Here is a 27,287-nt window from a genome sequence, read left to right on the forward strand (position 1 = left end):
GCGCTGAAGGACAAATGGAAAGAATTACACGCTCAGTGAAAAACAAAATCTTTGCGTACCACAAGAGATTAGAGCGTGCCCACCAGTGTCTTCGCTTAATTTAACTGCACTGGAGGAAGAAGTGGCATCCACGCTCTCTATAGTGGACGTGCTCAGAGAGTAACGTGGAATAGATACAGATGATATAGCTACAGTGACCATTGGTTTTTAAATTAAAAGTATTAAATGTATAAGGACCTCACTGAAGATTGTATCCTGGAAGCTTCACCATTTTGGGTCGTTAAAATGATGGAGAACTACATTTGACAATTTTCGTGTTCTGTCATAGTGGATGGCTGGATTTGGTTTCACTTTGCAAATGTCTGGGCACAAAATATTGATCCTTGATATACCTACTGTCTGAGAAGTATGGAAAGACAGTTTGTTGTTTTAAAAGGTTGAAATCTTAGTTCTGTATGTATTACATTTATGGGTCGGTGTGTCATTAATGGGGTGTGGCGTATTGTGTGACAAGGATTTTGGAGTTAGTCGGACTGACAAGTGTAATGTTGCCGTTATGTATTTGTGACTGTTTGTACCATTCAGTGAACGACTGAAAGCTCGGGGGATTGTAATGTTTCAATAATAAATGTGAATCTGTCCCCCCCCCCATCCCCACCAATATTGAATGACACACACACGTACAAAATACCCACAGCCCGGTATTTTGTGCGTGTGTGTGTGTGTGCGTGTGTGAGCGTGTGGGTGTGCGCGTGTGGATGGGTGTGCATGTGCGTGTGTGTGCGTGTACCTCAGAGATGATACATTTTTGTCTTTGGCAAATTGCCTGCACACTTCCACAAACATGTCTGATTAATTTAAGTGGTAATGCTTCAAATGGAAAATTCCTTTAAATGATACATTTTCCCTTCAAATGATTCTTAGTCAGGCACTTACTTAAATATAGAAGAAACATTTTGTGACTAAGGAACACTGAGTGAGAAGTTGTGTTGCTGTCTAAAATTTCCGTTTTTTTTTTCATCTGTTTTCCACAACCATATGGCTTCAAATACCATCTGCTGGTTTTAACTTGAGCTGGAATCAGCCCCAGGGTAATTCTATGACGGATCTTTTCCAGTTGAAGCCTGTCCCCAGATTCCATATGTCACAATATGCTCACCCTTGGATTGTGGGTGACAAGTGAGGAGTTGAGAACAGATGTAACTTTGCTGCACCTGTTGTCTTTTGAAATTATTGAAAGCCAGAATCACCAGACGGGACACAACACCCTTCAGTGTTGACGTCTCTCGAACAGGGCTCATATTTTTAGATGACTGTCTCCAACCACTGAGAACCTCCCACAAGAAAGATAATACGCAGTTGATTATTTTAGAATTATGTTATATGTTCGAGTGGCCTCTTCCACCCATACCTTCCTGATATTCTTGGTAATTGTCTTAAAACAAATTGTAGCGACTGTTAACGTTGATTAGGGGTGTCAAACTCATTTTTGTTGCGGGCCACATTGTAGTTATGGTTTCCCTCGTGGGGCCATTAATGATTTGAATAGAAAAGGATGGACACATATTATCACATACAACAGAATCTAGTAAAATTAAAGAATTTTCCTAATTTATTTTGAAAGTGGGATTCTAAGAAAATAGTGTTTTGCAATAGCTCACTGTTATTAAAAGAAGACAATTCACAGTTTTGGTATTTTAACAAAAAAACATTGAGTTTGACACATGATTTGCCTTTACAGGCCACATAATATGATGTGGCGTGCCGGACCTGGCCACCGGGCCTTGAGTTTGACATTTGTGACATAGATCATTGTTGAGTATGGGGTCAAATATGTTATCCTTTCCCTTGCAGTTTTTACCGTTGACAGCTGCACATATTCAGTGCTTGCCTGTTCAATGCTATTACCGTAATTTTCGGACTATAAGTCGCGTTTTTTTTCATAGTTTGGGTGGGGGGGCGACTTATAATAAGGAGCGACTTATGTTTTTTTTCAAAACTTTTCCCCCCCCCAAAAAAAGTGAAACCGCGATAAACGAATCGCGATGTAGCAAGGGATTACTGTAATTTGAATTTCAAGTGATGTCAGCAGCGCGACACGGCGTGGCGCGGCGGTTGTTTACAAAAAGGACAAAGATTGATCACGGGATGACGAAGATGACGAAGGGCCCCACGTACTACCGGCATCATTAGCGGCTTTGTTTCTAAATGACACGGAGAGTTTGATGGATTTGGAGTGACACAGAAGGTTTGAAAAACTATTATGGCTTTTACACACGCCCGGTCCTTTTCTACGGAGCTCTCTTTCACCTCCGTGGATGGAAGTCGAGGGCCGGCGCTCGGCCGGGTGGCTCTCCGGGGACGGTGGATGGGGCTCGCTCATGGCTTTTACGCACGCCCGGTCCTATTCTATGGAGCTCTCTTCCACCTCCGTGGCTGGAAGTCCACGCCGCCACACGCCTGGAAGTTTGTTTTGTTAAATAAAGAGCCGTTTACCAAACCCATGTCTTTCCTTGTACTTTGTTAACGCTACAATCTAGTTATATACTAGATCTGTGGAATAACGACGAGGCTGACGTCAGGGCGCACGCGCGGCGTTGTTGACAAAGGACGAGGAATTTGATCGATGGATTTAATGATTTAGAGTGCACAGATTGTTTGATAATATTATTGCTTATATAATAGTTATTTGATATCTAATTTATGTATCGTTATATGGGCCTGTGGAATATTTTGAAGTGCAAGCGCCGTCAGCGGCGCGCACCCATTGTTGACAAAAGACGATCGATGGATTTAATGAATTGGAGTGACACAGATGGTTTTATAAACGTGTTATTTATGTAATAGTTTTTTTTAATAACTCTGAACGTTACGTGAGGCCCGTTCTCAGCTCTTTGTTTGTGTTTATGTCACGTTAGCATACCTATCGTTTAGCCTGTTGTTGCTCGTTCATGTCTGTTCTTGGTGTTGGATTTTGTCGAATAAATTGCCCCCCAAAATGCGACTTATACTCCGGAGCGACTTATATATGTTCTTTTTCACTTTTTTGGGCATTTTATGGCTGATGCGACTTGTACTCCGGAGCGACTTTTAGTCCGAAAATTACGGTAAATGTGGTGTGGCACAAACTAGTAGAGATGTTTTTGAAAATATAACATTTTCTGAAGTGTACAGAATTCCATATAATCCTATGCCTGTAAATGAAAGCTTTCCTTTTAATAACATAATGTTGGCTCTGATTAAAGGGCTTGATAGTGTGGGGAACAGCACTGGTTTATCATTAACCGTGTACCGTATCTGCTAACAGCCAAAGAAATTACTTCCTTATGCCATGTCCTGCCTCGCGAGCATGGGTGTGTGGCTGTACTCCTTTTGAAAATCACATGGGTGCCATGTCATGCTGGTCATGAGTTGTTCCAGCGCTTGAACACTTGTGTGTTTATTTCCATTCCATTTAAGCCCGGGGTAAACCCTTGTGATCACATGACCACCAACAGGAAGTCAAGGAATCAATCTGCTGCCCAAGGACTGTGCGGTATCCCTGAACTGATGGCAACAGACTTTCACAGCTCCTTATATGGCTGCTCTATTCTTAGCGCATGTGCATGGGATGAACAAGGAGCTGCTGTTTGTCTCACTCTATGAAAAGTCCAGCACTTGTGCTCAGGTCTACATGGTTTGATTTCACTGTATCAATATGCACTTTTTAGTTAATTTATGCTATAGTTTTAGTTCACTATTAATATACAACTTACATGTTTCATCAAATGAATGTGATGGAATGGTAAATGGTGTTATTTTGGAAAAAGTGAGAGGAATTTGATCATTGTGAAATATTTTTAGAATTTCTATATTCAATGATGATTGCCAGTATGTTTTGCAACCAAATATACGGTCTGATTGTTTAACGTATCCTCACCCAGGATATCATCAGATTTGATCACAGTCAAAATAAATCGCAAGGAGCTCGTTGTTATACATGGCACTAGTGTCAAGACCAATTAAAAACTACTGTTTGTGTTTGACTTCATTATTCTAGCACTTGAATCTTAATGACTGCACAATTATCAACAAACGGACACATACATGTACATTAAACACTGGTGATCTCACATGTAGTGTCTGATAAGAGATAAAAGAGCCTTAAGGATTCCTCCTGTTTTCTTTTTTTTACACCTGACTACCAACATTTTCATCAGTGGTCCAGAGCTCTGCATCGTCCTCCAATCACATCCTTTTACAACTCTTCCTCGCAACCTCACTGTGCTGGTTACCAAGGAGACAGTCAAGTTAGGTTCTTCGAAGTGGAGCAATGATTTGGCAAGAGTGTGTCTTTTCTGTCATCAAATTTTGGATTGCTGATGATGATAATAAATCACCATGTGTACTAATGCTTGTTAATGAACCACTCATGTTGTGTTTGTTGTCAAGTAAAAACTTTGTGGCTGTGCATATTAAATGTCTTTCCTATCAGTTTATGACCAGATCTAAATAGTCACCTGTTTTTTTCCATGATCGCATGATGCCTGGCTGCTTGCAAGGATTTCTTTTCATGCCAGAAATCTGTCCACTGTGGCGGGATACTGTGTAGAGGACAAGCTTGAACCTGCTGGCTTTGACTATTTTGAATAATTGGCCAAAGATTTCAAGTATTAGAGGAAGGGAGGACGTAGTGTGCCACTGAGATGTCATGGATTTGAGGAATAAGAGGATATTTTTCAAAATTCAGTTGATATGAGCTGACGTGGGCCAATAACTGACCTGTCAAGCTGTATAAGGAGTACGAGCATAACCAACACGTGACGGAGAAAATCAGAACGCCCGTCTGCCAGAATTGCCATCAAAACTATACGGCACATGCTGGAGATGATTCAAATTACCAGCTCATTTAGTAGTTATTTATTTCTTGAAGCTTATTCATCAGGATCTACTGTCCCATGCTACCTGCAACACTTGTCTTGATACCAAAACAGTAATATATTTAGACGGACCGCTTTCATTCTTACCTCCTAGAGTTGGGGGGAATTCCATAGCAAGGTAAACAATGTGATAATGACAGATCAGTGAAACACAATTTCAAGACAATTAAAAAAAGCTAGCAAGATTGCATTATTATAGCGGTCCAGCTAGGTGGGTCAAGAACATGTTAAAAGAAACAGTTTTATCCACATCATAATTTGGAGGTCATGAATTTTACATACATGGGTGCAACAGTGTACCATAGTCAATAGTTTTCCTGTGCCATTTTTGCCTTTACTAATTTCAGACACTAAGTACAAAAAGCTGCAACAGTTTTGTGTGTTATCAATGCACTAAAATCACAGGTGTCAAACTCAAAGCCCGGGGGCCATATGTGGCCCACCATATCACTGTATATGGCCATGATCCTTGCTAAAATCTTTGCCAAAATTTTAATATGCATGTATAATAAATAATAATGTTAAGATTTTGCAACAATATTTTGTTAGCCTTTTTACAGTAAGTTGAACAATAATTAAATAAAATATTATTGATTTAAAAAATGGTAATCCATCTATTTGTTGTGTATTTGTATTCATACGAGACAATCAAACATTTATTTGGTGTTACTGTCATAATGGCCCGCAATAAAAATGAGTTTGAGACCCCTATGCTAAACTGTGGCATCAGCGACAGATCAGCATGGGGAAACTGCAGGAGCAAACACAGCATTGCACTAAAGAGCAAGACACCAGTTTCATGAGATGTTAATTCTAAGCATTTTTAATTCTAAGCAAAGTATTTTCAGCACTGTTGAAAAAATAGACCAAATTCCACAAAAAATGCAAATGACACATTCATGTTTTTTGCTCTTTAATTATAGTCATTATTTGCCCTGTGTGTTGCTCCTCTTTTTTCCTTTAGTGTCCCGCTAATCATGCCTCAGTTGATTTAGTTATTTGTGTGTTAAAAAACTGTAAACACAATGAAATCTGACTCACTCATTTGGACCCACTGACCTCAGAGGTATCTTTTTTGTCCCTTGTCACTTGCCATTTTCTGTCTTTCTCACTCATACTCTAACTTCAGCGTCAGCACTTCTCACACCATGTTCGTGTTGCTGAGCATTTTGATTAAATGACAGCTTGTTTAACTCCCACAAACGTCTGGTATTTCTCCCTTTGCCAATACTGCTCCAATTACGTGGAAATACACAGGCATGGACTTCAAATGAGTATTTGTTATGTTCCACAGTTAAAGAAGATTTAATACCACTTTTGTCAAGCTTATATAATGGTACACGAAAATGAATTAGTTGTGCATAGGATTAAATGATGTAAAGTTACAGTTGCACATCAATCTTGGATACTTGGCTGCTATAAAAAAATATAGATTTGTTTTGATTGATATAAAACTGCCTTTAAAACACTGTCATAATGAGAAAACCTTTGATTTTATACTTACTGTTCATCATTACTGTCAGCTGACATTCTTAGATATATTTGGAAATAGATATTCCTCTCTTTTCAGTGATCATAATCCTACATGTAATAGCACTGCATTTAAGTGCAGATTGCACTAGTTATGCTAAACTTCATCTGTTTATCTGTTATTTCACCAAAATGTCTCTTGTTTTCTTTCTCATAGATGCAAATACTTGACAAGTTTCCAATTGAGGGCGGGCAAAAAGATCCAAAGAAGAGGATTATCCCATTTCTCCCAGGTAATAATAACCTGCTCTCTGGAAAAGACTCCGATATTAATAATGTATGCGCAGTGCGTCAACGTGAGCCATGCGCTGATGTGTGTTTGCTCTGCACATGTGTAGATCCGAATTACTGCTGACAGGATGCAATCCATGGCCTTTTAATCTCAAATGTGTTTGTATCCCTGCCCTGTCTTGAGAATTCATATTTTTTAGGCTCACTTACCAAATGTCTGGTTATGAATGTATGCCTCGTTTAATGTGTACACATCCTTGCATTGATCCAGGGCACGCCATACATGCTTGTCTTTTCTGTTGTAAATCACCACCTGACAATTCAGGCTCATGCTAGCCCACGGGAGAGTGGCTGTGATCAATATGATGCTTGTGGCTCTTGAGTGTTTGGTGGCTTTGCTTATCACACTAATGTATTGCGTTGGGTCCGTCTGCATAGTATACTACCACAAGTTGATTATGTTGATTTCTTTATGGAAATTATGATTAAATTGTGCCCGTGTTTTAGCAAACACTCCGTTCAAAGCCTGCCGTCAAGACGTAATGTTAACTAAATTCTTTCCATCTTCGTTCAAGCTCTCCTCCTCCTTTGAGGGATTATTTTTCTATATTAATAAAGCCTACAACGGCGGCTCGGTGGCGCACTGGGTAGCACATCCGCCTCACAGTTAGGAGGGTGCGGGTTCGATTCCACCTCCGGCCCTCCCTGTGTGGAGTTTGCATGTTCTCCCCGGGCCCGCGTGGGTTTTCTCCGGGCACTCCGGTTTCCTCCCACATCCCAAAAACATGCTTGGTAGGCCGATTGAAGGCTCCAAATTGTCCCTAGGTGTGAGTGCGAGTGCAAATGGTTGTTTGTCTCTATGTGCCCTGCGATTGGCTGGCAACCGGTTCAGGGTGTCCCCCGCCTACTGCCCGATGACGGCTGGGATAGGCTCCAGCACTCCCGCGACCCCCGTGGGGACTAAGCGGTTCAGAAAATGGATGGATGGAATAAAGCCTACAACCAACTGGTTCTCAGTCATGGCATCAATTACAGTTCGTTTTCTGTCCCATGACATGATTTGTGTTTATATATAATTATGCAGTGTTTGGAATAAATGTTGCAGAGCCCAAACTAAACTGATGCCATTATGAAACGTTTAACTGTTGTATGTTGTATTCATACTGGAATGAATATTGCTGTGATCATGAGGGCACAGAGCCAAACCTTGCTGACATCTGCTGGTGGACCAGAGTTTTACATGCATGTCAAACCATTCACTCAGCCAAATTTGATGTTATTTACTCTTAGTTTTGGGGAGCAAGTGGATGATCATTTATATAAACGTTTCTTTTTCCTTGGTTAAAATTTCATTTTTTTTTTTTTTAACTGATCTGCTCCCTTTGCTGTCATGCAGGCAAAATTCTCTTCCGAAGGAGTCATGTGCGAGACGTGGCCATGAAGCGACTGCGTTTCATTGACGACTACTGCAGGGTAAAGAAACCTTATTGTAAACATCCTTCAGTTCCTCAACGGACTCTGTGGAGTATCAACAGTCTGTTTAAGGTCAAAGGTCACGGCCCTGTTCTCCTTTCACATGGTTCAGATATAGGATATGTGATTTGGACACAGTTGTAGTCATGGGACTCTAACAGCAAGTATGATTTCTCATATTTTACACAACTTTTACATTTGACATTGTGCTGGAAACACGTTGTGTAAGATCCAACTTTGTAGACAACTGTTTAGTCATTTAGTCTGGATTTAGACTGTGGGTTCAACTGCCCAAGTCTGATTCAACACTTTTTTTTTTTTTTTTAAACGTGCATTTCAAGTGACACGTATTCAATATAGCTATGTTTACACTGACAGAACACATGAAATAGCTTCACAATCGCCAACACGAGGCAGTGACATTACAAAAGTAATCAATAAAGCATGAATAAAACAAACATTAAATTAGATATAATTTACCGTACTTTCTGCACCATTGTGCGATTTGAGTTAAAAAGCGCAGACTCAATTGCGGGGGCTAGTCTGTACTTAACCCACACACTGGGCGCATTATAGGGCGCATGCATGCTATGATTTACAGTAAACAACAAAAAAAAGAAAACGAAACAGGAGCAAGACAGTAAGTTTGGCTGTATATTTCAAGTTTAAATGCTTGTTGAAAGGGAATTTAATCAAATTTAAATAGGAGAAAATAAATTGTCGAAAATACTTTTAAACATAGCCTTAGATTTACTGCGTGTTTGTTGTGTTTTTTCACGCTTCTTTTTTTATCTTGTTACCATGATGCATTTACAAATATTGCCAGTTAAGAGAACAAAATCATAATTGTACCACCTAATCCATACAGTGTAAATCCAGCCTTGAGCTTGGACTCGGTCGCATATCTTCAGATCAAAACCACGCTTATTCCAAGTGCGGATACGGTACCCGGTGGTTATTTGCCAATACAAGTACAATGTAAACATAGATTGTTTCGATGATACGTACAATATAGTAGATAGCTGTTGTTGTTTTTTTCGTATTTATAAACAAATGATCACGCTAATACACCCAGCTCCCTTTCAAATGAATTAAAATGAAAGAATTCCAATTAAGGATGTATTCATTGGGGTGAAAATGTCCTCTCACCTTCCTTTTTTCCCTTATTCTTCACATTTATGCCTGATTTAGACCCCTGCTGGTTCCTTCCTGTTTCCTTATAGGCTTGATTTCTTGAAACACAAGGTACAGTAACGGCTTAAATGTGATGTGTAGTGATTACAAAATAAACCAAACTGAAAAGCAATCAGATGCGTACTGATAAAACAAAACAATGACACAAAAACGGTTCTCTCCTCTTTGGCTTTATTAGAGTGCCTTACTCATACCCAAATAACCTGAAGCACTGTAATGTTTACAGTTGCTATAGCGAGCCTGTTTTTTTTTTTTCTCCCACTACTGGCGTGTCAAGCTGTTTACTTCCTACATCCTGTTCACGAGGCAAACAACAGAGAGGAAGAGTAATTACCCAGTGTTCTCAAAGCATCTGCTCTCTGGAGATTGTGGGATGCTGAGTCCATCCAGCCTTAGGTACACAGCAAGATAGTAGCTCTTCAATCAAAACCTCAAGACTCTTTAAATATTACAGCACCCTATGAATACATTAGGAATGTTGCTCAGGTCAGAACAAGGATTCAACATTCTGCATACAGCACACAGATGGTTGCTTATCTTATTTTTAACGTACAACGCCGCATGCCATGTGCCACATCTTTGTTGGAACCGCCAGACCATTAAATATAGATGGTGACAGTGAAATATGATCTCCTTCCGTGGTTTGGCATCACCAGTGAACCTATGATATTAGTGGCAAATGTGTAGGGTGATTGAGCATTAAGATAAAAGTTTTTTTTTTTTTTCCCCCTTTCCCATTTATTTATTTTTTAAACTGTTGACTGTGAATGAACCTCCATGGAGCTAAATCCAAGATGTCAAAACTTTTGGTATACTGTATTTAATAGACCTCATGATCAGGATTTTGGGGGCAGATCAGTGAATTTAAAAAGACAATCATTGATCAAAAGATGGAGCAATATGTCGACTTAAATATTTTATTTATGGCATATACTTATACTGTGACGGCGTATCAACAAAATATCAACATTATAAACAAAAGTATCCTCAATCATTTTTGCCTATGTTAACAATCTTAAGTTCCCCTATAAGGAAAGAGGGGGCATGTGATTTGAGTATGAAATGTTAATTCATTAACAAACGAGCAGCGCTTGATCATTTGTACTAATGTAAATGCTTTCAAAATGCAGTAAATATAAATACTTGGGTTGGAACCGTTTCGAAAACTTATTCAATGAAGAATTTATGAGCCCCAACTGTTTAAAGTGTAGTGGGATGCTGTCATTGTATAGTTGCCATATTAATAGTGAACATGGAACCCAACAGTTGCATAGATCTTAAACAAAAATAATCTATGCAACTTTAAAAGGTTCAATTGCAGACTGCAATTGGACTAAAGGAGTTAAGATCTTTAAATCCACATGTACTAGTAGCCGCACATGTGGATCAGAGTAATACAATGTCTACACAGCAAAAGAAATGGTTACATATTGACAGGTAGTGCCATAATCTACAACTGTTCACTAATTTGTTTTTGCAGCGGATATGTGAGAAACACATCAAATTTCACGTAGAGCCGGTAATAAAATATTACAAAACATGCAAAATATTGCCCAATTCAATATACGAAGGTGATCGGATCAGTTGAAAGTCTGATGTTTAAAACATGCATATCTTCTCTGTCTGATGCTTTTTTATTTTTTATTTACTTGCTTACAGTAATTGGGTAGCCAATTTTTTTTTACACCTTTTTTCTTTCCCCATCTCATGAGTGTGCCAACACGTGAGAATGCGAATATCAGCCCTTCTGCCTGCTTAATTTACTAAGAAATGCAGACAGAGTTAATGAATATTGAACAACAACAAGCGACACGTTGGTCAGATCTAGTTACTATTGAGCCAGCTAATAGCAAACAAAACTGTGGTAACTCGCAGTGTTTTCTTTATTTCTTGCAGCGTCAATGTTTTGCAAGGGCCAATTTCAAAATAAAAGCCTCACAGATGGTCATCAGTATCTGACCATCAAAAAATGTACCATCTTCATTGTGTCATTTTCTATGTTAAGTACCTTAAGTAGGCGGCTCGGTGGTGCACTGGGTAGCACGTCCGCCTCTCAGTTAGGAGGGTGCGGGTTCGATTCCACCTCCGGCCCTCCCTGTGCGGAGTTTGCATGTTCTCCCCGGGCCCAAGTGGGTTTTCTCCGGGCACTCCGGTTTCCTCCCACATCCCAAAAACATGCTTGGTAGGCCGATTGAGGTCTCCAAATTGTCCCGAGGTGTGAGTGCGAGTGCAAATGGTTGTTTGTCTCTGTGTGCCCTGCGATCGGCTGGCAACCGGTTCAGGGTGTCCCCCGCCTACTGCCCGATGACCGCTGGGATAGGCTCCAGCACTCCCGCGACCCCCGTGGGGACTAAGCGGTTCAGAAAATGGATGGATGGAAGTACCTTAAGTAGCAGTCCCAGAACAGGAGTCATCTATATGTAAAAAAAAGCTCACCAGTAATGGGACATTATTTTCTTGGAATGTTGCACAGGTTATATGTTCTAATGTACTCTTTCAATTGAATAATACTCCATTACTTATTGTAATCCTTTTCTGTTTAGGCACTTGTGCGACTCCCCCCTCACATCTCCCAGAGTGAAGAGGTGCTACGCTTCTTTGAAACTAAAGCTGAAGATCTCAACCCCCCTGTGGAGTGAGTGTTTACGGATTGTACAGCTTTTCGTAATATTTTTTGGCTAAAGTTGCAGTAAAAATCTTCTATTTGGGGATTACCCTTCATTAAAGTGAAATTCTACATTGATTCAAGTCTGTATGGATGCACACAGTAAAATTTGTACATATGTGTAAGTTACTCACAGTAAATACATGCTCAGCAAACCAATTAGGTCAGTTGATGGATTCATCCAGCATTTTCCCTTAAGTCCATTACCGTATCAGCTTTTACTCCTCAGATTTCTTACAAGCTCATTAAATGATGTGTAATGGGTGAGGGGGGAAAGAGTTGAGCGAAATGAAAGTGTAAGGCATTTATAATAGCAGGAGGCAGGCCCTTTGGGTAGCTTTTAATTGGTCACTCTCTCCTCTCCCAACTTGAATGCCACTATCACACTGCTAATTTATAAAATGTTTCTGTATCCATTCCAGGCACTCTATCCAAGTATTCTTGTTAAGCCTATATCCTATTGGCCTTTTGAGTTCTCTCCCCTACCTGCCTCCAAAGCATAATAGATATTCTCTCCCAGTCCCCCTGTCATACTTTGTACGCATAAACACATTTATTACACCACCCATCATAAAAATGGGGGCATAACAAACTTAATTATTTTAACTTCCCCAAAAACTGTTTAATTTCCATTTTAGTGAGCTCTCAACATTTTACCTGTTTAATTTAGGACAGTTGTGTCTTTAGGCGGTGGGCTCATACAATTCTTAAGCACTGCTGTAGCTCAGCTTCATGCTCAGTTATGTTTAATTGATGTCATGTCTCAAGGTTACAAAAACTACCAGCAATGGGCAATCTAGCTTTCATCAACAGCTTCCTTTTCCTCACCGGCCATGCAGTTTTTTAAATCTGGATTCACTGTTACTCTTTCATCTCCTTAATCCTTTTTTCTGCCCCTCTATAAATAAAATTCCCTCACTGTTGCCGAGGAGCCCGGTTTATGCTATTTTAATTTGGTGCATTAGAAATCACATTTATCATGTTGGGAGTTGTGAGGGATATTAAATATTTGGTGCATCAATAGTGCGTGCGTGCGCTCTCCTCACAAAGTAATTTCTTTGACAGACACAAAGTTGTTCATTCAAGACATTGGTGTTTTTTATTCAAATGAATTTGATTATGCATGCTTTTAGTGTCTGTACTAAAGACATTTTAGGATCACTAAAGGGATCATAGTAGTTCATGCAAATTAACCGTATGGGATTTCATCCTGCTCACTTTTTGGTTGACTTTTTGTCAGTGCTCAGACTAAAATGATAATATTGAAGTTTCACATATTGTCCAGTGTTTTGAAGAATGAATGAATGCCTTTGAATGATGCATAACAAGAAAATTTTATACTATATATGGATGTATATTCATATGTATACCGTATTTTTCGGACTAAAAGTCGCTCCGGAATATAGGTCGCATTAGCCATAAAATGCACAATAACGTGAAAAACAACATATAAAGTCGCTCTGGAGTATGTCACATTTTGGAGAAAATTTATTCAACAAAATCCAACACCAAGAACAGACATGAACGAGCAACAACAGGCTAAACGATAGGTATGCTAACGTGACATAAACACAAACAAAGAGCTGAGAACGGGCCTGACGTAACATTCAGAGTTATTCAAATAACTATTACATAAATAACACGTTTATAAAACCATCTGTGTCACTCCAATTCATTTAATCCAGTGGTTCCCAAAGTGGGCGGTACCGCCCCCCTGGGGGCGGTGGAAAGATCTGGGGGGGCGGTGAGGAAGAAAGGGGCGGTAGGGGGGCGGTAGGGGGGCGGCAGTCGATTTGTACACAACACGCCGCTCTGGCCCAGCCAGTTTTTGGTTACAAAAAAAAATCTCTGACTGCTATCAAGTGCTGTGGAACAAGGTCAAGATGTACTTCATTGCCTTCCCAACATCATATTTAGTAGAACGGGGCTTCAGTGCAGTCACCTTGCTTCTTTCCAAGCAAAGAAACCGACTGAAAATTACTGACCGCGGGGATCTACGACTTCTTCTTAGTGAGTTCCAGCCTGATGTTGAGAAGCTTATGTCCCTGCACCAAGCACATCCATCCCATTAATATTACGTGTGAGACAATGAAGGTTACTGGTGGAATGTTTATTTACGATTCTATGTTGCTGAAACAGTTAAAACTGCTAAAAAATAAATTGGTTTACTAAATACTAAGTTGGGTTTTATTTGTGAAATACACATTTGTGTTTAACCTTTCTCTTTTCAAATTGCAGCAAACCAAATATCAAGAAAGAGGTGTTTGTTTCCATATGTGCCTTGGGGGGGCACTAGGAATTCACTGGGGAGCCAAAGGGGGCGCAAGCCTGCAAAAGTTTGGGAACCACTGATTTAATCCATCGATCGTCCTTTATGTCAACAATGCGTGCGCGCCGCTGACGGCGGTTGCACTTCAAAATATTCCACAGGCCCATATAACGATATATAAATCATATATCAAAAAGCTATTATAGGCGGCTCAGTGGCGCACTGGGTAGCACGTCCGCCTCACAGGTAGGAGGGTGCGGGTTCGATTCCATCTCCGGCCCTCCCTGTGTGGAGTTTGCATGTTCTCCCCGGGCCCGCGTGGGTTTTCTCCGGGCCCTCCGGTTTCCTCCCACATCCCAAAAACATGCTTGGTAGGCCGATTGAGCACTCCAAATTGGCCCTAGGTGTGAGTGCGAGTGCAAATGGTTGTTTGTCTCTGTGTGCCCTGCGATTGGCTGGCAACCGGTGCAGGGTGTCCCCCGCCTACTGCCCGATGACAGCTGGGATAGGCTCCAGCACATCCGCGACCCCCGTGGGGACTAAGCGGTTCAGAAAATGGATGGATGAATGGATGGATGGATAACTGTTATATAAGCAATAATATTATCAAACCATCTGTGTCACTCCAAATCATTAAATCCATCGATCGTCCTTTATGTCAACAATGCCGGCCGGGTGCGCGCCGCTGACGGCGCTTGCATTTCAAAATATTCCACAGGCCCATATAAAGATATACTATATATATTACATATCAAATAACTATTATATAAGCAATAATATTATCAAACCATCTGTGTCACTCCAAATCATTAAATCCATCAATCAAATTCCTCGTCCTTTGTCAACAACTCCACGCGTGCGCCCTGACGTCAGCCTCGTCGTTATTCCACAGATCTAGTATATACGTAACTATATTATAGCGTTAACAAAGTACAAGGAAAGACGTGGGTTTGGTAAACGGCTCTTTATTTAACAAACAAGAGTTCAACGAGCCAACAACTACTGAACTGTAACAATAAAAACATATACAAGTTTCTACACGAAATAAAATATATCAAATAACTATAACATAAATAGTTCACCGCCACACGGCCCCAAGCACCGGCGTCGACTTCCAGGCGTGTGGCGGTGTGGACTTCCATCCCCGGAGGTGGCACTTCCAGCCACGGAGGTGGAAGAGAGCTCCGTCGAGTAGGACTGGGCGTGCGTAAAAGCCATGTCCGAGCCCCATCCATTGTCCCCGGACAGCCACCCGGCCGAACGCCGGCCCCCGACTTCCATCCACGGAGGTGAAAGAGAGCTCCGTAGAGTAGGACAGGGCGTGCGTAAAAGCCATAATAGTTTTTCAAACCTTCTGTGTCACTCCAAATCATTAAATCCTTCAAACTCTTCGTCCTCCGTGTCACTTACAAACAAAGCCGCTAATGATGCCGGTAGTACGTGGGGCCCTTCGTCATCCCGTGATCGAATCTTTGTCCTTTATGTAAACAACCGCCGCGCCGCTGATGTCACTTGAAATTCAAATTACAGTAATCCCTTGCTACATCGTGGTTCGTTTATCGCGGTTTCACTTTTTTATTTTGTTTTAAATTTGAAAATGTATCAAAAAATTCACATATAAGTCGCTCCTCAGTATAAGTCCCCCCCCAAACTATGAATAAAACCGCGACTTATAGTCCGAAAAATACGGTATTCATAAATATATATGTATATATGTATATAGTAGGGGTGTAACGATTCATCGATACACATCGATTAATCGATATAATGCTCTACGATTTGTTGGCATCGATGCTAAACGTAAACATCGATCTATATCGCCCGTTTTTGACCTCGGACATTAGACACGACTTTATTTTGAAATCCAGTTCATTGTTCCTTGCTTCCTCTTTCCGGGAGCGGTGCGCGGCGTGTTGTGTTGTGAGCAGAGCAGGCACGTGAAAGGGGAGCCGACAACTACGCGGCTCCTGGGCTGGTGCTATGGCTAGTGTCCAAGAAGACGAGGAAATTCGCTCGCCTTTGGGCTTCAAGTCATTCGTTTGGAAGCACTTTGTAATTTCCTAAATAAAGAGTTTGCAGTACCTTGTTGATTTTGCGTATGAATTGTTGTAAATCAGGATATTGTTCTATATCGATCGTAGAGCACTATATCGTGATGTATCGTGAATGAATCACAGCAGGCTTTAAGATATCGGCAAATATCGTATCGTGGTTCTTTGTATCGATATGATATCGTATCGTGACAAACCCCGCGATTTACACCCCTAGTATATAGTATATATTATATAAGTGGATAGATAGATAGATAGATAGATAGATAGATAGATAGATAGATAGATAGATAGATAGATAGATAGATAGATAGATAGATAGATAGATAGATAGATAGATAGATAGATAGATAGATAGATAGCTTGTTAGAGGTATTGGACGATGAATGTTATCATAAAAATACACGCTTGTTGTAACTTCTCAAAGCAAGACAGCATTTTTGCCACACACACTATCACAGTCAGGACACGCACACACAATTATTTCCATGTAGTAGGGTATTGTGAGTCTTGGAACTGCCTCCTACCGGGTCAAATGCAATAAAAGGCAGCACAGGGGAAGTTGAACTTCGAAAGTCCTTGGAGCACTGAGCGCTCCACTGTCCCTTGTTGCACAACAAGTATTGCTGGCTCACATTGTGCTCTTGTCTCCTGTCTCTATCTGGTGCATGTCTAATTGTAACTTAAAAGAATAAACCCATCACCCCTGTATATGGGAAAATTATTGTGATGGATTTATCAGAAGTGGAAATATGCCCTCTCGGCTGAGGTATGGGGAATAGCATCGGGGTGCACGTTACTTTTTTGGTTATTTATTCCTACTTTGCTTTAATCTTATTGAAAGCATATCTGTGAAACCGATGACAACTAGTGATAGTTGACCTACTGTAAAAGTGCACAGTTCCATTCTACTGAAAACTGGGGGTGCTATTAAAAAAAAAAAGTCTCGCGTTTTTCGGTTGAAGAACATTGCAAGACTCAGCATTTAAGATATTTGTTGAACACACCGTTGTCCATGTTTACCGGCGGCTTGGATGTGAATTCAAAGTACGTACAGTAGAACTTCGGATCTCAACGCTATTTCATTCCAGAAGGAGCATTGAGAAGCAAAACCGTTGAGTTCCGAAGCAATTTTCCCCACTTCCTCCTCCTTCATCTGTCTGTTGCACTGTCTGCTGTAAGTAGCAGAGAGAGACGGCAGACTGACTCAACCTTAATGGATGAGCTTTTTCGTCTCCCCCTGCTGAGAGGGATCAATACACTCACTTAAGACTGTAGCGCAACGTACGAGGAGTGTCCAGCATGGCATAGAATGGGTTAAATACTTAAAGCATGTGGTCAGCAGGACTTGAGGCCAATGGGAGGTGTTTGGGAGGGTATGTTTGTGAGTGCTCTTGCATGAAAGCATTTATTGATCCATCTCAATCAGAGCAGTGGCGGATCGATGCCGTTACAGCAATTTTGTTTTTTGATCCCCAACAAGAAAGATATTTGAACTGGTCAATGCCATAGTGGCTGGTTTAAGACACATACTTTAAAACAAATCTGAATTATATTAGATGGGTCTGCACAAAATAGTGTTTTGGCACGAAATGAGAAATTTATATAGAAATTAAAAACAAATGGCATGTGATTCATCATTCACCCTTTTATTATAAAACCCCTGAAACACTTTGTTTCAACCAGTTACCTATGAACAACTCACATAATTTGTGAAATGGAATGGAGTTTATATGTATGCATTCTTAGTTACATGATCTTTCAGTTTATACATACCAGGGCCCAATCAAAAAGAATTGTATGAGGCCAGAAAAAAAGACTGATGACCATTTAATCGGCGTATTAAAAATAAAAGGTTGCTGTGTAGATCTATGTGTAGTAAATAATGGCAGCAGTGTAACTTGGGCACAACAGTTGTAAATGTTTAAAACACAAAGGTAAACAATCAGTCTGTGGCCAATGTTTGAAGGGCCATAATCTGACAATTTAATCGGATGGCCGATTAATCACTCAGGCCTTAATACCCATCTTTTCTGAAAGGCTTCAGAGGCGACAGCACCAAAGCAAAAGAGGCACTACTAACCAAGCACAGCCATGAAGACCCCAAGGAACTCTCCAAACAAGTCAAAGACAAAGTTGTTGAGAAGTCAGGATTGGGTTTAAAACAAAAAAAAAAACGTATCTTTACATAATCCCAAGGAACACCATCAAACCCATCGTAATTAAATACAAACGTTATGGCACCAAAATAAACCTGCCAAGAGGAGAAGAACCGGGCGGAACCAAGTTGTTATAGAGTGTTTTAGCTGATGAAATGTGTCCACTTTATCGCTGCCTCGAGGAGGTTTGATGAGGAGCAAGTAGAGTAGCGTATCGAGGATTCCCTCAGAAGGAGGGGACCTCAACAACAACTGTGCACCCACTTGAAAAATTATTTCTATTGTTCAGATGTGAGACTTGGGCATAGAGGTCAAATGGAAGCGTAGCTTCTGAATTTTGGGGCATTTTTCTGACAAGAACATACTGACGTAAACAATACACTCATTCACTGATATTTAAGAAGCCATACAAATAATATCAAATTAAATTTTCATGACGTGAAAGGATTTGGGAAAAAAAAAAACGGAATTAGGGAGTAGCCGATTTAAAATCATTCACCACTTGGACAAAATGTGCAATTGCCGAAAAAACAAGTTATCTGCCAGAATCAGGGAGGAGCACAGAGAACAGATGACAGTGACACAACAAAGACTGAACAGAAAGGAGGGAACTAAATACAAACAGCTGATTGAAAGACATAAGGGGTCCGGGCGAACAAGAACAGATGGAACCAAATACGAGAGCGACATTGAAGATGAGGAACACAAGAAAAACATGACATTGAACACAAGAAACACAAGTCAAAGTATCCAAATCAAAACCAAATAATCATAACTAAAACCATGACAGAAAATGAGTCAAACTTCACTGCAATCACTTTCAAGATGAATGCCCTGTTTGAAAAAACCATCCATCCATTATCTAAGCTGCTTAGCCTGTCCTCAAGTGTTGTGGGTACGCTGGAGCCTTTCTTAGACTTTGGGCGGGGTACACTCCGAACTGGTCGCCAGGTAATCGCAGGGCACACACTAACATACAACCTTTCACACTCATAATCACACCTATGGACATTATCAAGCTTTATTTTATGTGTGTCAAGGTTAAATAATTTGGGATTTTAAAAACAATTCGGTTTTCTTTTATTTTGACTTGTGGTTTTTAAATGCAGTTAGTTTTGATTTACAGCAAGTTTGTTAGTTTCTAATTTTATTATAAACATGCGTCATTTTAGTTTAATCAGTTCAATTAGTATAATCAGTTTTAGTATTCATTTTGTCTTAATATATGGAGTATTTGTTGTGTAAGAAAATAAGCTCATTATTAGTGTGTCATAAAGTAAACTAAAATTCTCAAATAACTTTTTGTGTCTGCTCACATTCATAAGCCTTTCAAATATTTCTATTTTGAACTCTTGTTGGATTTCACTTCACTGGTTCTTTTATCTCAAACAAGATATCTTGTTTAAGATAAAAGAACCAGTGAAGTGATTGACAAGTGAAAACAAAATGAACTTAGTACAACTCTTGTTGGATTTGTCTTGCTTCACTCTTCATATAAGAAATCTATTTCAAGTGGATAGAATTGTTTTGAATACCCCAAACCTTGTATATCAACTTTTCGTCTTAGTTGAAAAGTGGCTTTCTTTTTATCGTATCTTTTCTATAATCTTGTGATTTGAGCTCACTCACGTCCTGGGCCGCTGGTAGGCTGTCTGGCTGTCTGGCTGGAAAGCATTATCTACAAACCATAATGTTGACAAATGGAACCATTAATATGCACATAGAAAGGCAGTTGCCACTGGCCCACAAATGTTGCTGAACTGTTTGATACAGATGATCATCATTCATTGTGCCCGCTCCCCTAGCTTCCCCATGAATAACAATAAGGATCTGACCTTGCTTGGTGTCTCTGGGCGGGAGATGCTGTAAGATTATCAGGTTGTTTGCCAAAATCATGACCTTGTGTTATTGGTCATGTTTCTGACTCGTTAAAGGAGACTATGAAAAACGTTTGTCCTGTTGATTGAGTGAAGACAGATATGCTTACCGTAGTTTGAAGAATAGGTTTGTGAGGAATACTGATGTTTTATTTGTGGTGGTGTGCATCAGCCTCTGTTGCCAATACTGCAGTGACCAAAGCTCTTCACACAACCTCTTCATCTACTTCAGGAAGTGGGGGTGAAACAATAGAGTATGATTCAAGTGGCAGTTTTCCTCATAATTGGCAACATGCTGAGTTGAGTTGTTGGATGCAAAAAAATGCGCGAATGTAGGATCAGTGGTACATGGTAAATCTCTGAGCAGGGATTCCTGTCAGATGGGCTGTGGCACATTAGTGGACCATGAGAAACAAAATCAATTGTGCTCCTGAAAATTATGCAATTTCACTAATTCTGAAATCAGGAATCTGGATGTGTATCTACTCCAACGACCTATAGTGACACGCAACAATTAAATACTCCTCCACTAGCTGGCAGAAGGTTTTCGTTCAGTGTTGTGCTCTACATTTTTAATAATGATAAGTAAAATATAGTATGTACCTGGGCTCAATAAAGATTGAAAACACCTGCTTAGAGGATATCATGTTTGTATTTTTTAAACCCGTGTCCGAAAAAGAATTGGCTCACCTGTTCCAATATTTTTGGTGTGGACTGTATACAAATATAATTGGTGGCTGGAGAGGTGCCAGTTGGCTTTGGGAGTGCTGCCAAGGTGCCCCTCAGAAGGCATGTTTAAATACGGGTTATTTATCTAATTTCTCATTATTCCAATCAACATACGTAGTTTCTAATGTAGCATACAAAATGTTTTATTTTGAGTGTCCCTAAGCATTTACAAACCTAATATTATATTGTTATACAGTAATCCCTCGTTTATAGAATTGGTTCCAAAAACCACCCGCGATAAGTGAAATCCGCGAAGTACGGTCTCCAACAAGAAGTACTGGGCAGGCTAACGAGTTAGCAGAAAGATGCTAATTCGCGATCGTGACTCGCGAAAACAGACTCCTAAAGGAATGTAAATGAACATTTGGAGCAATACTACATTGTCCTAAAGGTTAGACACATGTTTCCTCAATTTAGAAGTTTTATTTTGACTTTTAAATGTCTTTTTTAATTTGGAAAAAAAATCTGCGTTGTAGTGAAGCCGCGATAAACAAAACGCGAAGTAGCGAGGGATCACTGTATTCATATTTATGAGGCATTCCACTCGTGTTTTATCTTATTCTAACTTCCAAATTACTTGAAATAATGACTTGTATTGGTGCAACAGTTTGACAGCTGATCGGTTGTCAAATTAATAATTGATTCATCATTTAGATCATTATTTTCAATTTCAAATTGTCCAAATGCTCACAATTTTAGCTTCTCAACTGTAAATATACGATTTTGTAGTCCTCCATGAAATCATGCTGATTAACTTTGCATTGAATCAAGATAAAACATTTGTTTTTACTTTGTACTTTGGAAAGCATTGATTGCCTATTTTCTCATGTGTTATGGACCAAACCAATAACCAAATCATAATTAGTTATGTTGATGCATTTTCTGCACCCTCAATATGTTAATTTGGTCTGTTTTTTAAAAAGGGGGTGGAAATTTAAACATGCTTTTTTGTTAATCAGAGTCAATGATTAAACAGTAGATTAATTGATTATTGAGATATTTAGTTTCAGCGCTAAACAACATAACATAAATATGCCTACCGTAATATAAAATTTAAAGCATGTGAAAACAGCATGACTAAAGAACCATTCAAAAAATGTACTTCACCCATCTGTATTTAAAATCTATCAATCAATATTCTATATGCTGTTTGAGGAGCTGACTGACTTTAGGTGGAGGGTGGTCAACACTGAATTGGTCACCAAACAATCAAAGAGCACCTTTTGAGAAAAGCAACCATTCACTGTCACTTTGTGTCACTGGGTGGGTACTGTTGCCACGCTGCCAGCACAGAAGGCAGGCCAGTAACAGCAACAGTGTAAAAATACAAACAAGAAAATTTTACTATTTTAAGAGTAAAGCCTTGATACGATTATTTTATGTTAATTTTTTTTATGTTGCCATGTGATACATCGAGGTTGTTGCATTTCACAAACATGCTGTCTTACCCATCTCTTTGAGGTCACATGACCAATGTGGCTTGAGATGGACGGGGTGAGGCACAAGGGGTCATGCCCCCGATCCTTATTTGTCCCACTTTTCTGACAATGAAGCATATTCTTGTTGCTAGCACACAGGGATGGGAGGAGATGTCACTACAAAGCGTCGATTCTTCTGCTGTGGACAGATACATCAAATCATAGGGTGATGGATGAAGGCAGATGGCGATGTAGGGAGCCTGGGCAGGAATAGTCCAAAATAAACAGCTTTGGTAATCTCCAATTTATAGATTTAGGTTATAAACCAAGCTCTAATAATAATTTAAAAAATAATTAAAGTCATAAGATGTGTGCAGTTTCCCCCCCCAAAATATTATTTAATAATTTTCTACTGGTATTTTTAAGCATATGCACTTTGCAAGTCCTCCCAGTGATGTCCTATACATACTGTAAATATACAGTATCTACACACAATTTACTCTTTACTGTACTTAGATGTATTTAATCCATCTAATACATGATACAACCCCAACTTAAAATATGCTTCTCCTAAAATACACTAAAATTTCATTTGTGTCTAGTTTGAGGCTGGTATATATGAGGCAAGATCTTTCTTTTGTCATGTTTTAGGAATCCTTTTCAGTTTCCCAAATTCAACTGTACTACAGTGGGATGGGTTCATTTCAGGTGTGATGAGTGTTGCGATTGGCCTTTGGAGGATACTTCGAAAGAGGAAATGTACACTGAGTTAATGGGGAATGACAATGGAAAGATTGCAGGGTCTTTGCTTCTATAAATAAAACCTTGCTTCCTCCATCTCTTAAATCAATTATGCAGCCCGAGTCCAAAAGTTACCACTGACAAAGCAAGAGGCAGGCAGCCTTAGCAAAGTAAAAGCCACACATTTGCGTCTCTAGCTTATCCATGTGCTGTAATCCCATTAGGCAAGGCATTTTGAATCCTTGTTTGTAATGTGCGGAGAGGTTGTCTTCTTGAAAGAGCAGTGGCAGAAAGAATATAGGAAGAAGCTGGTGGAGCCTCTTTGGTGTCACATGACTTATTATGTTGCAAAGAGTCCCAGGCGAGTAGTCACTCCCTCTCTCCATCCCCTGGTCTTTTTCATGAACACATGCAGGAAACTTCATGCAAACTCAGTGACCAGTAATTATTGTTTATAAGGATGTCAGAATCAAATGACAGCATGTATTGTTGTTGACCAAGTGGCATCTCCTGCCACTAACCATGTCGCTTTTGTGTTGCTTCTCCTTCAGGGACTACGGCTCCAAGCGCAAGTCGGGTAAGTCACCAGTTTTCTTTCACAATGCTTTTCCATATGCAGCTTCTGTTAGCTCTTTCTAAAACATTCTTTGGATTAAATTGTGACCTTAACATGGAAGATCATTATATTTAATGAAGCACATCTCAATTTGCTCTGTCTTATCTAAGATGTCATTGGAACTTATTGCTTATCTTTTTAATTTATATCACAGTGAGACACTGGATTTGTTTTTGTTTTTCTTTTGGACTGCTAGATACTATGTGTAATAGCCCAGGATAGGAACTGACTGAAGTGTTCCTGGGCATATTCAGATGTCACAATGTTGATTTCATAAGCATAGTTGACTTAACCTTCAACACTATTATACTGTGTGTGATTTGTCTATCACTGATGAGATCCTCTAAAACGTGTGTTGGTCAATATCCCAATTATTTGTTCGCAACATTTCATGTACACCCTTATAACGGTTGGGTCAGAAATACTCCAATTTTAGTTGAAAATTGGAAGGGGGCACACGACATTTTAGAGAACTGGGGGGGCGGGGATAAGATAGATGAGGTGAGCAAACATTCATATATGACATTTAGGTCGCCAACACTTGACAACAGGTCAGTCTGTCATCTTAAATTGTCTATAACAATGACTATGTTTATATGCCGACAATAACCCTTTTAAAACCAGAATAATGACAGTATTCAGGTTTTTAAAAGCCATGTGAACAAACCGAATATGCCGTGATTCAGGTTTTTCACATTCCAAATAAGGCTGCCGGATTACCCCTTTTCTAACTCAAATATTGTGTTATGTGAACGCGATCCCCCTTGCCTCCTTTGAATGGGGCATTAGTTTGTGTTGTGTTTATGCTCCTGCTCTGTCTGCAAGGAAGTCTTTGTAGTACAGGAATACTTGTATGGGTGTTATCCTCACTGTAGCAACCCCAATTTATATACATTGATTCCTCCATAGTATTTTCACATTATTTTCTGTCTCTATGCTGAAAATGATGCAGCGTGTGTATATAGACAGTGTGTGTATAAGTCCGTACGTCATTTGGAGCGAGGGCGAAACAGACTGCTTTTTTCCTGCGGTGAGTGATATGAATATGATTTGTTTTATTGACGGTGGAAAGTAACAAGCGGAAATGGCGTCTGTTTACATCATGATGTCCGTGTGTGTTGCTGTTTCAATAGGGATATTTCAGCGTGTCAGTGACTCACTCAGGCATGTAAATGGGATACTGTATTCTAAATGTTTCAAATGTCAGTGTAGTCAGTGAGAATGCCCCTGTCACATACGAAACGCTATGTCCTTTCCCGCACAGAGATGTGTTCATGCAAGACATCCAGTCTGATATAAAGGGAGTGCGAGGGAATGATAAGAGCTGCTTTGACTGGCAGCAAATCAGGTCTGCTGCTGTGTTCATCACCATTGATGTCCTGTAAGCTAAAAATGCTTGTCTGTCTCTTTGTAGTTGCCCTGTGATTGACTGGCATCAGTCCGTAGTGTAGTCTACCTTTCCACCAGCCAGCTGGTATAGGCTCCTGCTCACCATGACTTTGAAGAAGCAAAGCGGTATATAAAATTAACTGTTGGATGTATCGATGCTTGTATTTAGGTGAAAAAATTGTGTGCGTGTGTGTGTGCGTGCACACACGTCTGTTTAGCCTTTAATGCTAATGACCAAGTTACAACCAGGCTATGTATGCCATTGCATAAAACAATTGCCTGTCCATAAAACATCATTTATGTTGGATTTTACACACAATACAAAATTGCAGCTACAAATGTACGCAGTTGATGATAGTACATTTAAGATGAAGGCTTTGTTGCCACAAGTTACCGTATTGGTCCGAATATAAGACAACCCTGATTATAAGACGACACCCTCTTTTTCAAGACTCAAGTTTGAAAAATACTTTTTGAACACCAAATTAAATGTTTATACAGAAAATGATTACATCTGCAATTTATGACGTCACACAACACTCGTAGATGGCACACATTACATAACTAGTAACTGCGCGTAACGGTTCCGCTATACTAAATAACCATAAATGAAATACTCTCGGAAACACACCAAACATAAGTCATCGAGACAACAAAATACATTTGCTGGCGACCGTTAGTCGCCGTGCCGCTACGTAACGGCGACTCGTACGATGCGAGGCAAACTTAAAGGAGCGCGCCGGAGCTGTCAATCAAACGGCGCGCACACGAAGCAAACCGCGATCGGACAAACGACACAACAGTGGGCAGTAGTAACAATGAAATGTATATACTCACTTTGTGTCAAAGACGCACACGAACACAGCAACATACTCAGTCGATATCAGCAACCTTTAACTTACCGCTGCACACAAGTGAATGGGTATAATGTCTAGACCCCGAATGTAAGACGACCCCCACTTTTTCAGTCTTATTTCAATGCAAAATACATCGTCTTATATTTGGGCCAATATAGTACTTGCCATGAAGTACGTTTGTACTCAGCTGCAAGGTAATGTGTTTTTAATCTAACTCGTCAGAACGTACTGAATTTAACCCAGCATTGCTCAATGCGAAATACTGCATGGTGTTTGTAGATTAGATATCATATTAAGATGTGTAAAAGTTGGAAACGGAGACTCATTTGTGTCATCTGAACAAAAGCTTAACTTAGCATATCTTAAGCCATGTTTGCTGGGAACACATCACTAGTAGAGAGCCAATATGAGGGTGAGTGATGTGAATTCTTGTGGGAGAATGTATACAACAAAATTAAATAGCAGGCCAATGTATTGCACATTGTGGTTCCAGTGGGTCGTAGGCTCACTCATGGCCATCGAGATTCTCTCCTAACGGGCATGCCATTGCAAGTAATAACCCTTGGTTCCAGCAACCGACCCTCGTTGCACTCGCAGTCGAGTGCAAGAGGTCCAACTGGCGAGGGTGACAATCACGACTCTATGTTCAATTGTATCTAAATGTATTTTGAATCTTTTACTGTATATTTTTAAAAATATGTTCTCATGTGTACTGTGGGCTATTTTTTTATTTTGATATGAATTTTGATAGGAATATGTAAAAACACATTTTTATTATATCAACATCCTTTTTTTAATATAATCGTAGGTGCAGTAATCACTCCTTATATTACGTAGGTTGCGCCTCACCTTACGGGAGGGTGACATGTTTTACTACCATCTTTCTGCTACGGATACCTGAAGGAGACAAATCACCTGATTATAAATTTGCTGAATCAATGACTACAGCATGCGCAACAAATGCAATGCACTTTCTTCATCACTTGAGGAACTACTAGAAGTCATCTCTTTGAGACACCGTAGTTTCCATGCTTCAAAATGCACATGCTTCTCACTTAAGTCATTGCATTCTATTAGTTCACCACTAAATGGGATTGAAAACTCAAACGTTTTTACACAATGTCACTTTAAGGACACATATATGGTGTTGCTTGGTGGAGATTATGTCT

The 27,287-nt window shown here is 39.8% G+C and overlaps 1 protein-coding gene across 5 annotated transcripts in view; it reads left to right on the forward strand.

The window, feature by feature from the left end:
* sh3pxd2aa (SH3 and PX domains 2Aa) overlaps nucleotides 1–27,287 on the forward strand; it is an 81,904-nt gene that overhangs the window by 15,782 nt on the left and 38,835 nt on the right. For all 5 annotated transcript variants that reach the window (XM_037254298.1, XM_037254306.1, XM_037254311.1 and 2 more), the window contains exons 3-6: nucleotides 6,607–6,682; nucleotides 8,077–8,153; nucleotides 11,891–11,982; nucleotides 23,808–23,833. In XM_037254298.1, coding sequence (XP_037110193.1) covers nucleotides 6,607–6,682; nucleotides 8,077–8,153; nucleotides 11,891–11,982; nucleotides 23,808–23,833 — 271 coding nt within the window. The remainder of the gene's footprint in view (nucleotides 1–6,606; nucleotides 6,683–8,076; nucleotides 8,154–11,890; nucleotides 11,983–23,807; nucleotides 23,834–27,287) is intronic.

The sequence above is a fragment of the Syngnathus acus genome, chromosome 1 (genome assembly GCF_901709675.1).
Source record: "Syngnathus acus chromosome 1, fSynAcu1.2, whole genome shotgun sequence".
Taxonomy (NCBI): Eukaryota; Metazoa; Chordata; class Actinopteri; order Syngnathiformes; family Syngnathidae; genus Syngnathus; species Syngnathus acus.